At 37.4% G+C, this 17,223-nt stretch overlaps 1 protein-coding gene across 1 annotated transcript; it reads left to right on the top strand.

Annotated features, from left to right (window-relative positions):
- Positions 1-4,488: 4,488 nt before the first annotated feature.
- On the top strand, positions 4,489-5,481 carry LOC122736582 (WD repeat-containing protein 5-like). Its single transcript, XM_043978910.1, has one exon. The coding sequence runs from the start codon at positions 4,489-4,491 to the stop codon at positions 5,479-5,481; it is 993 nt and encodes a 330-aa protein (XP_043834845.1).
- Positions 5,482-17,223: the final 11,742 nt, after the last annotated feature.

Below are 17,223 nucleotides of genomic sequence, written 5' to 3'. Positions count from 1 at the left end.
GGGATATTCAGGATACAAGGATTAATTGAACAGAAGTCTAGACATTAAGTTGGTGGGAGTGATATTCCCAGTTAGAAACTATATTGAGTTTCCAGTCTATGCCCCCCAGAGATGGATTTTAAACTTTGTCCTTATATGTTGGGGAAAATGCATATAAATTTGTTTTCCCTATTTCTACAAAGTAAATATTCCTTGGAAAAACTAGAAGAGTAGATGGAGCATTTATTGAGTACCTACTATGTGCAAAGCTCTTCAATAAACACTGGGGTTACAAATAGAAATGACAATACCTGGGGGCAGCTAGGTGGAACAGTGGATAAAGCACAGACCTTGGATTCAGGAGGACCTGAGTTCAAATCCGGCCTCAGACACTTGACACTTACTGGCTGTGTGACCCTGATCAAGTCACTTAACCCCCATTGCCCCACAAAAAAATAATTTAAAGAAAAAGAAATTACAATCCCTGTTCTGAAGGCTCACATTCTACAAAAACATGTATGAAAGTTTTTGGCTATAAGCTGGATGCGAAAATCCTATGGTCCTTGGGGTACAGAGGCAAAGCAAAAGATGATTCTTCTTTAATATAATTTTCTATGATAAAGTTCTCTTATATGGAATTATTGAACAGTGCTGAGTATTCTGTTGACATTTTCTTTCTTTTCTAGGTCTTCATGACTATAGCATCTTCAGAAATAGTTTTCAGGTTTTATTTATATACTGACAACATTTTCACTTTATAAGATGATGACTGAGTTCACTGAGATGGGAACACTGCTGTTCAGAAGGTTCTCATGTTCAGGTTCCTGAGTTGTTTTCCATTGTTTCACTTGGACCCCAGGGGCAGAGAATATGTCATTTATGTTTACCCTGATCCTCTTATTCTTCTCTAGGGGCACAATGGGGCAGTACCAGCCCCTGATATGTAGAAATTCTGTGATAACACAGTAAGCTCTTACAGCATTTGGGGTACAATATTTTCATTTCTTTCATGTAAATACTTAAGCAATAGACTTGATTCTGGCATTTATTATGATCTCAGGACATTAATTTGACTTCTCTGAGATTCAGATTCTTCATCTGTCAAATGGATAGGCTAATATTTGTCCTGGATAACTCCAAGGGTCACTGTGATGTAAGGGCTTTAAAAATAAATATTAAGGGGCAGATAGATGGCACAGTGGATAGAGCACCGGCCCTGGAGTCAGGAGGACCTGAGTTCAAATCTGGCCTCAGACACTTAACACTTACTAGCTGTGTGACCCTGGGCAAGTCACTTAACCCCAATTGCCTCACTAAAAAAAAACAAAAACAAAAATAAAATAAATATTAAGTAAGTATAAACAATAACTAGCCTTAAAATATCAAGAGAAGCTAATGATGGGGCTATAGATGGCTAGACAATGTTCTTTTGTTATAGCTGTAAATGGCATCACCAAATTCCACATTTCCTCTTTGAAGAAAAACATCTGGAGGAATGAGATGGTATCTCTCCCACCTTGATGTCATATCAATCCTTTTGTTGTTGTGTTTGTGCTATTCAATTATGAAAACTATATGTGATTCACACTAGCCTTTCAAAACTCCATTCAGTCTCCTGAATATTAATTAACATTGTTTCAAAGAAACCATTGCTGTTTATCATTGATTTAAATTAAATATTGGGACGGAAATTAAAGGGTTTTTTATTTCATTTATTCAGCAGCAACATTACAATTTATACAAATGAAGGCATAATTAAGCAGCCTGTCATTAAATTAAAATCTGCATTCCATGTAAGCAAACATATTAAAATGGAAACACTTGTCATGAATATAAAAACAGCCTGCCAGCAAGATTTCCCATATAGTGTGTTTATATGTTTCCCAATTTTTTCCTTTTCTCCCTTCATAATGCACCTATGATGCTATACTTACAGTTTGTAATATATCAAATTGATTTGCTTGTACATGAATAACCAAGGAGTAGATGATTATCTGCAATGAGGATGATGAATATTTCATAATCTCTGGTATGATACCTAATGTAAAGTACGATAGAAATGGGGATGTCCTACCACTTCATTTTATAGACAGCTATCATGCTTAATTGGAAATAAATAGAAAACCTAGGATTTTCACCCAGCTTTCCAAAGGCAAACCCAAATCTGCTTCCATGACAACAGAGATCATGATAGCACTTACAGTAGTTGTCTTATTGGTGGACAAAGAGAAAACATTATACAGTGTATAGAATGTTAAATGTGTAGTAAGGAAGTCATGTTTCCAGTCTTGCCCTCAGATACACATTAACTGTGGATCAATGGAACCTTAAAGACCTTGGCCTCTCCTAGTTTCATTTTCCTTATCTGCCCCTGGACTCTTCCTTGAGGACAACCTTCTGATCTTAGATATGAGCTTTCCACTTTATCTTGATGGGAAACAGGCTTCAAAGTCTTTTTCTCATCATTTACATACCATGCTTCTTTACTTCCAACATTACCCTCATCCTCCTAAAGTCCATCAACATATCCATTATGTGAACATGTATACTATCTATATGTACATGTAACTGTACATGAGTATCTACATCTATCTATCTATCTATCTATCTATCTATCTATCTATCTATCTATCTATCTATCTATCTATCATCTATCTTTCTATCTACAAACACATGTTATTGTTGTTCAATTGTGTTTCAGTCATGTCCCTATTTGGAGTTTTATTGGCAAAGATACAAGAGTGATTTGCCATCCTTTTTCAGATTATTTTACAGATGAGGAAACTGAGGTAAACAGGGTTAAGTAATTTGTCCAAGATCACACAGCTATTAAATATCTGCAACCAGATTTGAACTCAGAAAGATGAGTCTTCCTGACTCCAGGAATATCACTCTATTCTCTGTGCCATATAGCACCTAGATGCCTACATGTACACATACAAATACATCTATGGATATGTATGTGCCTATATATATATATATACAGATATATAATACAGATATTCATATATCATATAAACATATGGGTACATGTACATGTATATGTTTGCACATATATACCCAAATATATACCTATTTGCATGTATATACTTATACATATATACATAAAGATACAGTATATATATAGACACATATAAGCATTTCATTTTTCCATTCAATCTATTTTATTATCATTATCTCTATCACTTTTTAAAGTCCAGACAACCAACAAAACAATAAATCAAGCCCTGCTCTGCAGCTTTAGCTGCTTTCTGTGGTGCAAAGGATCTCTCTGAACATTTAACATTTAATTCTTGGTAATCTGCAGGAGCTGGCTCTGGCATCCCTCTACCTTCAGTTCATTTGTGTCAGTGACCCCTAATCCATACTGCCAACCTGCAAAATTCTCCATAGCCTGTTTTTGTTCGTTTAGTTTTGTTTTTTGTTTTTTGGGTTTTTCTTGTTTTTTTACCAAGAGAAAGCCTTGTTGGAATAAATGACACTGCCATCTTGTATCATTTGCCAAACTTTTTGCCAGAGATATTCAAAGTGTAGGGGCCTATTTGAGGTTCTAGATTAAATGAGTGAATTATCCAAAAGGCTTATAGTTTATTGGTGGGAAAGTTAGAAGCCTAGAATGTCAGAGCTGGAAAAGGCCCTAGAAACCATATAAATCCATATCCTCATTTGTCAATGGGGGGAATTCAGTGCCAGAGAAATTCTCAAGGTAACAGTGAGTAGCAGAGCCACAAGAATCTAGTTTTCCCGGCTCCCTTTTATCCAGGGATTTTATCAGTATCCCTACTGTTGCTAGCTCTTGAAGATCAATAACAATAATAAAAACTAACATTTGTTTAGTACTTTGACATTTACTTACCCCTTTCCTCCAAACAATGCTGTGGTACATAGGGCATGTTCTCATCTTCTCAATGACAAAACTAGCACTCAGTCCAAAGTTCCTTGCTCATAGCCACATAACTGGCAAGAACCCATTTCTAGATTCCTCTATTATCTCTGGATCCACACACCTCATACAATTTAAGGCTGGCACAAATCTCAGAGATCATTCAGTTCTCTACTGTTATAGATGAGGAAATTAAGTTCCCAAGAAGTATGACAACTTGCCCAAGGTTACAAAGGTGAGAAGGAATCAGGATGAGGAGTCAAGCTCCCTGCTTCCAAGTCCTGGGCACATCCCATGGCAACCCAGTGATTCAACACAGCAGAGTGTACCTGATGATCTGTTGATCTTGCCATTCTGGCTTCTCTGGTCTGGTAAGATTCTGATCACAGCCCAGCCCCCTGAATACCTTTTGATGCTGTCACAATGGGGCCTGGAAGGCAGCAATGGGTAATGATTATGCAGTGAAAGCAGTAGGAAGTCAAGGCAAAAAGGAGGATGAGAGGCTGTGGCCACCACGGTCCCCTTCAATGCTTGATCATGGTTTCTCTCCAGGGGATGCTGCCTTCTTTATGAGCAGCAGAGGCTTTAGCCATTGTCCTGGATGAGTAGAGGTAATTTTCAGAACTATGGCAACAGGAGAGAAGAAAGTGGAGACAAGAGTCAGTACAGCACTTGCTACCAATGAGAACAAACGGTTTGAGCTTGAAAAACCCAACTATCAGCTACAATTCACTCTAGAAGGGCACACTAAAGCAGTATCTGCAGTCAAATATAGTCCCAATGGAGAATGGTTAGCAAGTTCTTCTGCTGACAAACAAATTAAAATTTGGGGAGCATATGATGGGAAATACCTGAAAAAACTAATTGGTCACAAACTGGGAATATCAGACATTGCTTGGTCATCAGATTCCCAACTTCTTGTGTCTGCTTCAGATGACAAAACTCTTAAAATATGGCACTGTTTTACAGGGAAATGCAGAAAAACCCTAAAGGGACACAGTAATTATGTCTTTTGCTGTAACTTCAGTCCCCAATCCAATCTCGTCTACTCGGGCTCTTTCGATCAAAGTGTGAGGATATGGGATGTGAAAACCGGAAGATGCCTCAAGTGTTTCACTGCTCATTCAGATCCAGTAACAGCTGTTCATCCTAACTGGAATGGATCTTTGTTGGTGTCGAGCAGTTATGATGGTCTCTGCCGAATATGGGATATAGAAGCATGTAAATATATTAGAACAATTAATTCTGATAAGAACCCTCCAGTTTCTTTTGTGAGATTCACTCCAAATGGAGAGTACATTCTTGCTGCAACTCTGGACAATACACTTAAACTGTGGGACTATGGAAAAGGAAAGTGCCTGAAGACATATACTGGCCATAAGAATGAAAAGTACTGTATTTTTGCTAACTTTCCTGAGACTAACCCAGAACTAATTGTGTCAGGGTCAGAGGACAATCTGGTTTACATTTGGAATATTGATACAGAAGAGATTGTGCAGAAGATACAAGGACACACAGATATAGTGATCTCAACAGCTTGTCACCCAAAAGAAAACACCATCGCATCAGCTGCCCTAGAAAAAGATAAGACAATAAAACTGTGGAAGAGTGTCTACTAATATGTTTCCTTACATTATCAATGACCTTCTCAAGATCCTGAGAAACAGGAAAAAGGAACATTGAGAATGAGGTTTCTTAGCCCTCCCCTCCCCACCATTTCCCCACCATGGTATAGATTAACCAGCGAATTAAATTCATGTCTTTTTGATTTGACAACTGGACCCCTCTTTAGTTTTCTGTCTTGAGGATGGGAAACATTTGATTCTCTCATTAGAAGGCTTCCAGAGACTTTGGTGATATTTCTTTCCAACTTTCCTGATGTTGTCAAAAGACAATTTTTCATTTTTGTCATCTATTTATAAATCAGTTCCTTCCTTCCAACAGTTATAAATTAAGTCAACAAGAAGAGTGGATTTATACTTTTTTTTTAATTGTGGAAGGATAAATTTCATTTCAGTATGAGTTGTATTTCCTTAAAACAATGTTCTGTATCTTTAAAAATGTTTATTACTCTCACTTCAACTTCATGACCAAATACAACTATGTAAATTCCCACACTTCTTTCCTCAAAATTTACTGACCTCATAGTGAAATATATTTTAGCCTTCTAAGAAGATGATTGCTACTTGTCTTTTGTATGGTGGAGGGAGAGAGAACTGTGATTTTATTGGTGTAGGGAACTAAAAAAAAAAAAAACCTGAAACACGTAAGTCATCTACTAGAGCAGACTGGATACTTCTCAGCAACTTACCTTCTTAAAGAATTGCAAAGGAAGACTGAAAGATTAACTTGCATAATTTGCATAATTGGTATAACTTGCCCATACTTACCCAGTATGTACTGAGATAGGATTTAAACTCAGGCCCTTCTGGATCCAGGGTCAAATCTCTGTTTCTCCGTATCAAAATCCCACTAATTCTTTTTGGAATGCTTAAAAAAAAGTTGTAATACTGTAAATGTTATAATTCAATTTTTTTCCTTAGATAATATTTTACTGATTATAGTGGTTTGTAGCATAATTTTAGGTGTTTTTTTTTCTAGAAAGAAGTTATTTCTAGAATTAAGAAAAAGAACACTTTTTTGCCCTCTTCTTTTCCTCACATCTCCTTCCCAGGTATATATCCCTTTTATTGCAGTCTAGGAAATAGGGTGGATCCCCTACCGCCATCTCCATCAGATGTCTAGAAGAGCTTCTGTGTCAGGGATATAGGTGAGCCTTCTTCTCAGCCCCACTGGACCATGAGCTACTGGCAGGATCTGAAGGGTTGGAGACAGGTACTGGATGGGCGGCCACCTTGGCGGTTACTAAAAGACTACAGGTTGACATAGTGCTGCTGCTCTGGGAAGAGCTCTATCACTTGGCCAGCTTCTCTAACTAGTCTTCAATCTCAGTCTCTTTTAATTCCATGATGTTCTGCTCCCTGGACCATCTCTCCTCATGTGCCTGGGCAGCCAGCTGTTCCAGGTTCCCCAAGGTCAAGTGCCAGAATCAACAGTTGGAGTCAAAGTCACACCGATCTGTCTCCACAAAGTCCCTGCAGGACTTTTTGTTCTGTTTCTCCACCAGAATGGCTACAGCATGTCAATACCAAACCTCTTGTCTTTCAGATGCTGTACTCCATTCAGATGCTTCTTCCCATTGTAGAGGTGGTATTGGTAGAAACAATCACAATAATGGGAGAAGTATCTCTTCCCCATTGTGCTCCTCCCATAGTATACTCTCAGGGAATGCAGTCCATCTCTTGCCTTGAGCCTGGGACTGAGCTGTGTGGCTCTCAGACATCTTTGGGGCCTGGATCATTTGTTGTTTTGTTTTTTTGTGCTCCCTCTCCCTCTCTCTCTCTCTCTCTCTCTCTCTCTCTCTCTCTCTCTCTCTCTCTCTCTCTATTTCTGTGTGTGTGTGTGTTTAATGTAAAGATAGTCTTCTAAAATTTATGGTATAGGACTTATAATGATTTAACTATACACTTCAGCCTCCACATTTTCCTACTTCTTTTAATGCTATAGAAGTTAGAGCATTAACTGGTATGGAAGTTAGGAATTGGAATAAGAAAAGTAGAATTTAACTCCTGTATCAGATGCCTACTAGTTGTGAGAGAGTCATTTCATCTCTGTTTGCCTGCCTCAGTTTCCTAATCTGTAAAATGAACATAATAATTGCATCTTCCTCATAGATTGTTGTGAGGTTCAATTAGACATATAAGTGTACTGTAAACCTAAAAACATCAAACTAATATTAGCTAATATTTCTACACGTTAAACAGTAACCTATGCTATGGTTCTTTGAAGGGAGGAAGGAAAAAAAAGAAAGAGTGAAGGAGAGAAGGAAGAAAGGAAGGAAGGAATGGAGGAAGGATTGAGGGAGGGTGGGAAGGAAGGAAGGGGGGAAGGTGGGAAAGATGGAAGGGAAAAAAATTACATCTTTTAGGGCAGGCATATCAGGTGTTCCTATACATTGATGGAGAACTACATGCACAATTTATAGTGAAGGCCTATACAAAGAACCAAAGTAAGAAAAAACTACTGGTCAGTAAGAAAGGAAACAAAAAATCACAGAATATTAGAGTTGAAAGACTGTTCAAAGAACATTTAATTCAAGTCTTGTTTAAATAAAATGTCTACTAATATAACTCCCACAAGTAATAAAACAGACTTCACATGAAGGCCAACCATTTAGATAAATGTTTACCTCTTTAGTTTTTCTTCCTTTTAGGAGAACTGTAATTCTTAGGAAGTTTTGTTGTTTTTACCGTTGCGGTCATAGTTGTGTCTTTTCTTCCTTTCATAGAGTGTAAACTGCTTTATTACAACAACCGCCTTTTGTTATTAGTAATACTTAAGGTCACGAGGAACAATTCTAATCTTGCCTTGAAAACCTTGAACTTCAGTCATGCCACATTTAAATCTTTTTCTCTTCAGACTAACTCTCCCTGGAGCCTTTATCTAAAAGTAAAATGTATTTTCCAAACTCACCATCCTGGGTGCCCTCTTCTGCATATGTGACAACTTTCCAAAATGTAGCACTTAAATCTAAACATTATATTTCAAAGTTAGCCTGGCAGGGCAAAGGATGATGGTCTATATTGCTTCTCTCTGTCTGTCTTTGTCTCTGTCTCTCTCCCTCTCTGTCTCTGTCTCTCTGTGTCTCTGTCTGTCTGTCTCTCTCTCTCTGTAAGAGGAAAAGGGCAGGCGCAGCGAGGTGATGCAGTGAATAGAGCACTGACCCTGGAGTCAGGAGTACCTGAGTTCAAATCCAGCCTCAGACACTTAATACTTACTAGCTGTGTGACCCTGGGCAATTCACTTAACCCCAATTGCCTCACTAAAAAAAAAATTTAAAAAAGAGTAAAGGGCAAAACATATGCAGAAGAGCCGATTTATAGCACCAGGCACAAGATACCACCTTTCTAACAGAAGCCAAGGGTTTTCTCATCCACAGCATTGAGATCTCACCTTCCCCCTCCTTCCCCCAACAAATCACCAATCACTAGCATTTGTGCCCAAAGTAGGAGATAAAAGGAGAGAAAGACAACCTGTTTCAAGATAATTTGAAAAAAAGATCAGGTAAAATAGATTTTAAGGAAAGAGGTTTTTGCCTTAACTGAAAGATTGGGTATGGCTTTGGCTGCTCTCAAAATATCAGTTACCATTCTCTCATCAATGCACAACAAAGCTGTTGTGCTATTATGTTAACTTGGCTGGGTGTGATAATATTGTTTTCTATTTTCAACTCTTCATTTTCCTTTTATGGATACAGTGTTTCTAAAATTGGATCAGAATGAAAACTCCTAGAGCAGCAAATTATCCCCCTCCCCCCAGCTATTATAGGAATCAGCTGGAGGTAATTGAAAACAATTGGTGTGAAGTGAAATTCATTGATCTGACCAAAAGAAATTAAATTTAGAGGGGAAAAAGAAGCTTTTAAACAGAAAGAAAATGCTATCTTGGGGGAAAATTAGAGAAAAGAAAAAAGACAATGAGCTTCCATGCTGGGTGGGTTGATTCATTTGTGAGTTAAAGAATCAGTTTTTCTTTCTCTGAAGTAAACATGTACATTTTGTTGAAACTCATAGTTCCATATCTCTTCTAAGGCTTAAAAAGTGAAACTAGGGCTATTCATCCTCATCGTCAGATACTCATTCATTCACGTCTTCATTCACTTATTCCTTTATCTGTCCACCCATCTAATCACTTGATTCCTTACCTCATTCATTTACTCACTCATTCTCACATCTATTCACTAGGGAATTATTCATCCAGTTCATCATTCATTTGTTTATTCAAGCATCCGTTGTTCACTCATTTATTCACTTATTCATCTTTTCTCTCCTTTACTTACTCCATTTATTCATTTATGCATCATTCAGCCTTCCTTCATTTGCCCAGTTATTCACTCACTCATTCTTTAGCTCATTCTTTCATCTACACATTCATTCATACCTTCATTCATGCACTCATTCATTTGTTCATTAACTTGTCCATTTAATTTATTCATCTATTTATCTAATTATTCATTCCTTTAAATTATTCATGTATCATCCTGTCACTCATCCTTATATTTCTGTCCCATGAACAAGTTTCTGGGGTGAAATTCAATAGCTCTCTGAGAGAAGATGTCATTTTATCCTGCTGCTCTGCAGAGAGAGGATGAAATCTGGCCACCAAAGGAATCTTGGGACCGGGAAGTTTTGAAAATGAGTTTTTTGGGGGCAGCTAGGTGGCACAATGGATAGAGCACTGGCTTTGGAATCAGGGGGACCTGAGTTCAAATCTAACCTCAGACACTTGACACTTACTAGCTGTGTGACCCTGGGCAAGTCACTTAATTCCAATTGCCTCACAAAAAAAAAAGTTTTTTGGAATTTTTTCATCATGAAGGACAGTCACAGATATGCTCATAGAGGCTAGAAAACAGTCAAATAGAATAAAGCAAGTATACATAGAAGAGATCTATGCTGGTTTTAACACAATAATGGAGACATTGTGGGATCAATTCACTAGATATCTAAATGAAAGAAATATTCTAAAGGCTTAGGGAAAGAAACAAACTGGTAGTGGCTGAAATAAAAACTGCATTCCTATTTTTGCAAGAGTAAAAGATGTGATAATTATTTACATACATTTTTGGCTATCCTCAATGAGGGGATTTGTGTTTTATTATCTGTGAGAGTGCATGGGCAGGATGATTTGTCCTGGACAATGGGCAGTGTGATATATCCTGGAGAAATCATGAATCTGTTGTAATGTGGTTTTTGCTGGTCTTCTATTAGATGGCATGAGAATATTAGAGTAGCTGTTTATATTACCACGAACATTGCACGCTGATGGGGATAGACCCCAGAACACTGGCTAGATTGTCAGCATTAGGTTCTTGGCATTCATCTATAGAGTCCCATTGTATATTCTTTGAGTTTACCTTCCTTTTTGCTGTTTATTATATATCTTCATGTAAGTTGTTAACCTGAGTTGGAATACATTCCCAACTAACTTCTTCCAGTTCACAGTCTTTTGCCTTCAACACCCACCAAAATGGTATATCCTTCAGTAAGGGGAGAAAGGAAATAGCCAAAAGGTTATGCTCAACAAGTTCAATTTACCATTCTCCCAAATATTACATCTTATATTACTTAAAGAATTAGGGGCAGCTAGGTGGCACAGTGGATAGAACCCCTGCCATGGAGTAAGGAGGACCTGAGTTCAAATCTAGCTTCAGACACTTGACACTTACTAGTTGTGTGACCCTGGGCAAGTCACTTAACCCCAATTGCCACACACACACACACACACACACACACACACACACAATTAGTTGTTGCTTTTGCTGAGCTGCTGTCAGTGGCTCTTGAGAAATTATGGAGAATAGAAGAATAAAGAATATTATATGAGAAAATGTTTCCCCAGTGTTCATGATAAAGATGTTATCACATGAATGGCATTTGAATATAATTTTAATTCTGGAGGAAAAAGGCCTGAAAATTAATTATAAAAGGGCTAGCTTGGAATCATAGATTTACAGCTCTTTAAGTCACATTAGAGTAAACTAGTTTAGACTTCACATGTTTTGTATGAAAACACTGAATACAAAAGGTGAAGTACCTTGCCCATTGGGGCAGCAAGGTGATACAGTGGATAGAGCACTGGCCCTGGAGTTAGGAGGACCTGAGTTCAAATCTAGCCACAGTCACTTTACACTTACTAGCTGTGTGACCCTGGGCAAATCACTTATCCCTGATTGCCAGTAGTCCTGACGTATATCATGGCCCTCCCTCACTTAAATCCAATTCACTGCAAGCCATGACATCACCTCCATATGTCATGGTCCTCTTTCAGAATGAAGAACTAACAACAACAACCACTTTGCCCATTTTAACAAAAATAGTAAGTGGCAGAATCAGGACTGGAACCCAGTCCTCTGACCATAAAGACAATGTTCTTTCCTCTGTACTATACAATCTTTCTACTGCAAAACATATTTCAAATAGGAGATTACAGATAACTACAAGACATGAAATGGTTTATATCTTCATTAGACCATCACACACTACAGTAAGAACAAAATGGTTGAGTGACCAGAATATAAAAGGCAATATTACTTTAAGAAGAAAAAGAGAAACTGTCTTTCACAACTATAGCTAATGGAAGAACTGAACTAAATAAGAGATAAAGATAGTTTTAAATAAAAATATGGACAATTTCATTTAGACAAAAATTTTTAAAATATTTTGAATGAAGATAGAATACAGAGACTAACTACATAATGGGAAAAACGATCTGTATTAAAATCCCTAATAAAATTCCATTATCTTATATATGCATATGTATATGGAATGGATACAAATACGTAAAAAAACAATAATTTCCCATTAAATAAGTGGGAAATTAATATGCACAAACAGTTTTCAAAAGAGACAATCTCGGGGGCGGCTAGGTGGCACAGTAGATAAAGCACCGGCCCTGATTCAGGAGTACCTGAGTTCAAATCCGGCCTCAGACACTTGACACTTACTAGCTGTGTGACCCTGGTCAAGTCACTTAACCCCCACTGCCCCGCAAAAATAAATAAATAAATAAATAGATAGATAAAAAGATAAATAGATAAATAAATAAATAAATAAAGAGGCAATCTCCAACTGACCTTTGAAAATGTTCTTCAGATTACAAATATTAAAATAATTAAAACAAGTTTTAACTCGTACCTTGCAAACTGTAAAAGAGAATTTAAAAAAATGAGAAGTCATTATTATTGCATGGTCTGAGGAAAGATAGTTACAGTAATACATTTCTGGTAGAGCTATGAATTGGTCAATCATTCTTTGTATCAATTTAGTATTATGCAAAGTAAGAAGTCAAACTGTCCATACCATAATCTAGCAATCACAGTATGTGGCATATGCCCCAGAGTCCAGTATGAACCAAAATATTAACAGCAGAATTCTTTGTGGTAGCAAAATAAATGGAAATAAAGTGGGTACCTATTAATTGGGGAATAACTTAAATAACTCAAATATGAATATAATAGAATGTCTTTGTGTAGTAATTAGCGTGGCAACTAGGTAAAACAGTAGATAGAGCACTGGACTGGAAATCAGGAAGATTCATTTTCATGAGTCCAAATCCAGCCTCAAACACTTAGTAGGTCTGTGACCTTAGGCAAATCACTTAACCACATTTGCCTCAGTTTCCTCATCTGTAAAATAGAGATAATAATAGCACCTACCACTCAGGGTTATTGTCAGGATCAAATAAGGACATTCATTAACACAATACTTTGCACATAGTAAATGCTATATAAATGTTAGCTGTTATTTTTATTTTTTCAGCTATGTTTCTGACTCTCCAAATTTATCCCCCATGACTCCTGGGTACATTCTCTCTAACAACCTCCTTCCCTGTATTTCTTATGTCCCATTTATTGTTGTCCTCCCTCATTAGATTGTATCCTCCTTAAAATGAGGACTGTTTTCCCTTTTGCTTCCGTTTATATTACCAGAGCTTAACACAGTGCCTGGCAATTAATAAGTGTTGCCTTGCCTGCCTGCCAAACCGAATGTGACTGTTTGTGGACCAATCCTTAGTAGTGATGCCTCTAAAGTGAACCAATTGTTAGGAAGTGAAGTTACTAATATCATTCAAAATCAATTAGAGAAGTCAGTGGCAATAAATAAATGTGTAATTTCTATTAAAAGTTCTAAATTATGTTTTTTATTTCTGGGTATACCTTTACCTTGGACTTTAAAATCTTTATGTTCTAGCTTCCAATAAAGAATTTGAATGAAATGGCCCTGCTAAGAATGGAGGCCCTTTACATGGCTCTGTTGGGAGTTGAACATTTGTCAAAATATATTTTTGGAGAGCCTTCAAATTAATTATTGGGTGACTAAACGGATTTGTGGGTAAATTCCCTTTTCCCAAATAATCTGTGCAAAATCCATTTGTTGTTTTTTCAACTGATGGAGACCAGTGTAAATGTGGGAAATGGGGTATGGGGTTTGGGGTTAGGGGTTGGGGTCCTTAGGAATTCCTCTTTAAAGGATTATACCCTTGGGGCAGCTAGGTGGCACAGTAGATAGAGCACTGGCCCTGGAGTCAGGAGTACCTGAGTTCAAATCCAGCCTCAGACACTTAACACTTACTAGCTGTGTGACCCTGGGCAAGTCACTTACCCCCAATTGACTCACTAAAAAAATAAAAAAAGAATTACACCCTCTTGCACTCAAAAGTAGTTAGAATAAGGTGGTAAGGTGGTAGTTTATTTAGGGCCAAGGGAAGGGAAGGGTAGGGGGAGGAAAACCATGAAAGAAATCCTTGGACTTCTCCTGGGGAGATTGGCACAAAGCACATGGCTCAGAGGTACCAAATCTCCTTGAACAGGAGACTGGAAGGTACTTTTATAGAAGACTGATAGGGGGAGGGGTCACCATTTGACTGTGGAAAGTTCTTTTAGTGAGGGAGGACCATCCCCCACTGGTGGTAGCTGGGGGAATTGGGTGAGGAGTGGAGGACCATCCCCCACTGGTAGTGACCAGAGGAATTGGGTGAGGGGTGGCTACAGACCTCTCTTCAGGACACAAAGGCTGCAGCCACACCCAAATTTATCTCCCCAGGGTAAGGGAGACCAGAATGAAGGGTAGGAATCTGAGTCAGTCAGATTTGGTTCAGTTTATCTCTCTAGGCGTCATCTGTCCTCTGGTTTAGTTTCTCAAGGAGAAGTTTCCTTGATGTGCCCCAGAGAACTTCTGGGGTGCTCTGCACCCCATGACACCAGGTTAAAATGATCCAAACAACACCCCTCCCTATTTCAAACACAAAGAACTACACTGTTCCCTTATACAAAGGAAGAAGCTGATTGGAGCTTAAAGAGAAACCTTAAAAGTCTCTAAGATGGCAAAAATTTAAGACACCTAAGAAGCTAAAAAGAAAAAAAAAATGATTGGCTTACATAATTGGGCTGAACTTCTTATTGCTTCTCAAATAAAGTATCACAGGGGACCCACTATTCTTGTTTTACTCCTGCTTTCTTTACTAGGAAGTCTGGTGGGGTGAGAGAGAACAAAGGAGTGATGATAGAGAATTGAAAGCTCAAAAAAGCAAAGGCAAATATGAAAACACAAAGCTATCCATGATGAGTTAAAGTCTCCAGGACCAGATGAACTACACCCTGAGGGTAATTAAAGAACTTGTGAAAGTGATTACTGAGCTGTTAAAGATAAGTACTGAAGAAATACAGAGAATTGAATAGAGAAACAGGATTGAGTATGTACCAAAGCTGTATGGATTTTTTAAAAGGGGAAGGTCGGTACTTCGAAAATAAAGCCTGGTGTGTTTGATGCCAAATTATTGGTAAAATTCCATAATGTTTTATTAGAAAGATGTTTCATGAGCATATAAAAAAGGGTGTAGTAGAGCAAGAATATGTTTACCAGGAACAAATCATTCCAGACTATTTTTCCTTTTATTCTTTTTTCTTTTTAAGAACTTATCTAGGGAACTAATGAAAAAAAAATGCACAGGAAGTTAGGTTAGCTGTACCAAATCTGAAGCTCTACTACAAAGCAGCAGTCATCAAAACAATTTAGTACTGGCTAAGAAATAGAGTAGTGGAGGATCAATGGAATAGACTAGGCACAGGACATATATACCTATACATACATACATACATATATATATATATATATATACACACATATACATATACATATATATACACACGTATACATATACATATATATACATACATATATACACACACATATATATATCTCACATATATTAAACATATATATAAACATATATATATAACACATTAAAATATTTCTGCATTAGTCATGTTATAAGAGAAGAATCAGAGCAAAAAAAGGAAAAACCCTCGAAAAAGAAAAACAACAGAACCAAAAACACAAGAAATAGTATGATTCAATCAGCATCCATATTCCACAGTTCCTTTTTTTTCCCTGGATTTGGAGAGTCTTTTCCATCATGAGTCCTTTGGGACTTTCTTGTACTTGTACTTGTATTGGTGAGAAGAATCTAATCTATCACAGTTGATCAACACATAATGTTGATGATACTGTGTATAGTGTTCTTTTGGTTCTGCTCATCTAACTCATCATCAGTTCATGCAAGTCCTTCCAGGTTTCTCTAAACTCCTCCTGCTCATCATTTCTTATAGCACAATAGAATTCCATTACATTCATATACCACAACTTGTTCAGCCAATCTCCAATTGATGGGAAGCCCCTCAATTTCCAATTCATTGCCCCCACAAAAAGAGAAGCTATAAATATTTTTGTCCATGTGGGTCCTTTTCTCTTTTTTATGATCTCTTTGGGAAAAATATCCAAAAGTGGTATTACTGGGTCAAATGGTATGCGCAGCTTTATAACCCTTTGGGCATAATTCCAAATTGCTCTCCAGAATGGTTATAGCGAGTACTTCTGATAAAGACCTCGTTTCTAAAATATATCAGGAACTAAATCCAATTTGTAAGAATCCAAGTCATTCCCCAATTGAGAAATGGTCAAAGGATAAGAACAGGCAGTTTTCTGATGAAGAAATCAAAGCAATCTATTGCTATATAAAAAAATGCTCTAAATCATTATTGATAAGAGAGATGCAAGTTAGAACAACTCTGAGGTACCATCTAACGCTGATTAGATTGGCTAAAATGACAGAAAAGGAAAATAATGAATGTTGGAGAAACTGTGGAAAAATTGGAACACTAATGCATTGTTGGTAGAGCTCCATTCTGGAGAGCAGTTTGGAATTATGCCCAAATGGCTATAAAGCTGTGCATACTCTTTGAGTTAGCAATACCACTATTAGGTCTTTTCCCAAAGATATCATAAAAAAGGGAAAGGACCTACATGTACAAAAATATTTATAACTGTTCTTTTTGTGGGGGCAAGGAATTGGAAATTGAGGAACTGCCTATCAAATGGAGTATGGCTGAACAAGTTGTGGTATATGAATGTAATGGAATACTATTGTGCTGTAAGAAATGATGAGCAAGAGGGTTAAGCGATTTGTCCAGGGTCAAATAGCTAGTAAGTGTCAAGTGTCTGAGGCCGGATTTGAACTCAGGTCCTCTCGAATCCAGGGCCAGTGTGCCACCTAGCTGCTCCCTCACAAGAAAGTTGCAAAGGACTCATGATGGAAAAGGCTCTCCAAATCCAGAAGAAAAATGAACTGTGGAATATGGATGCAATTTGAACCATACTATTTCTTTTGTTTTTGGTGCTATTGTTTTGCTTTTTTGAGGTTTTTCCTCTTTGCTCTGATTTTTCTCTTATAACATGACTAAT

Source organism: Dromiciops gliroides, chromosome 1 (assembly GCF_019393635.1).
Source record: "Dromiciops gliroides isolate mDroGli1 chromosome 1, mDroGli1.pri, whole genome shotgun sequence".
NCBI lineage: Eukaryota > Metazoa > Chordata > Mammalia > Microbiotheria > Microbiotheriidae > Dromiciops > Dromiciops gliroides.
This window is presented reverse-complemented; position numbering and strand designations above follow the sequence as displayed.

Coding starts and splice junctions, on each gene's coding strand:
- LOC122736582 (XM_043978910.1), top strand. CDS start 4,489: ATGGCAACAGGAGAGAAGAAAGTGGAGACAAGAGTCAGTACAGCACTT.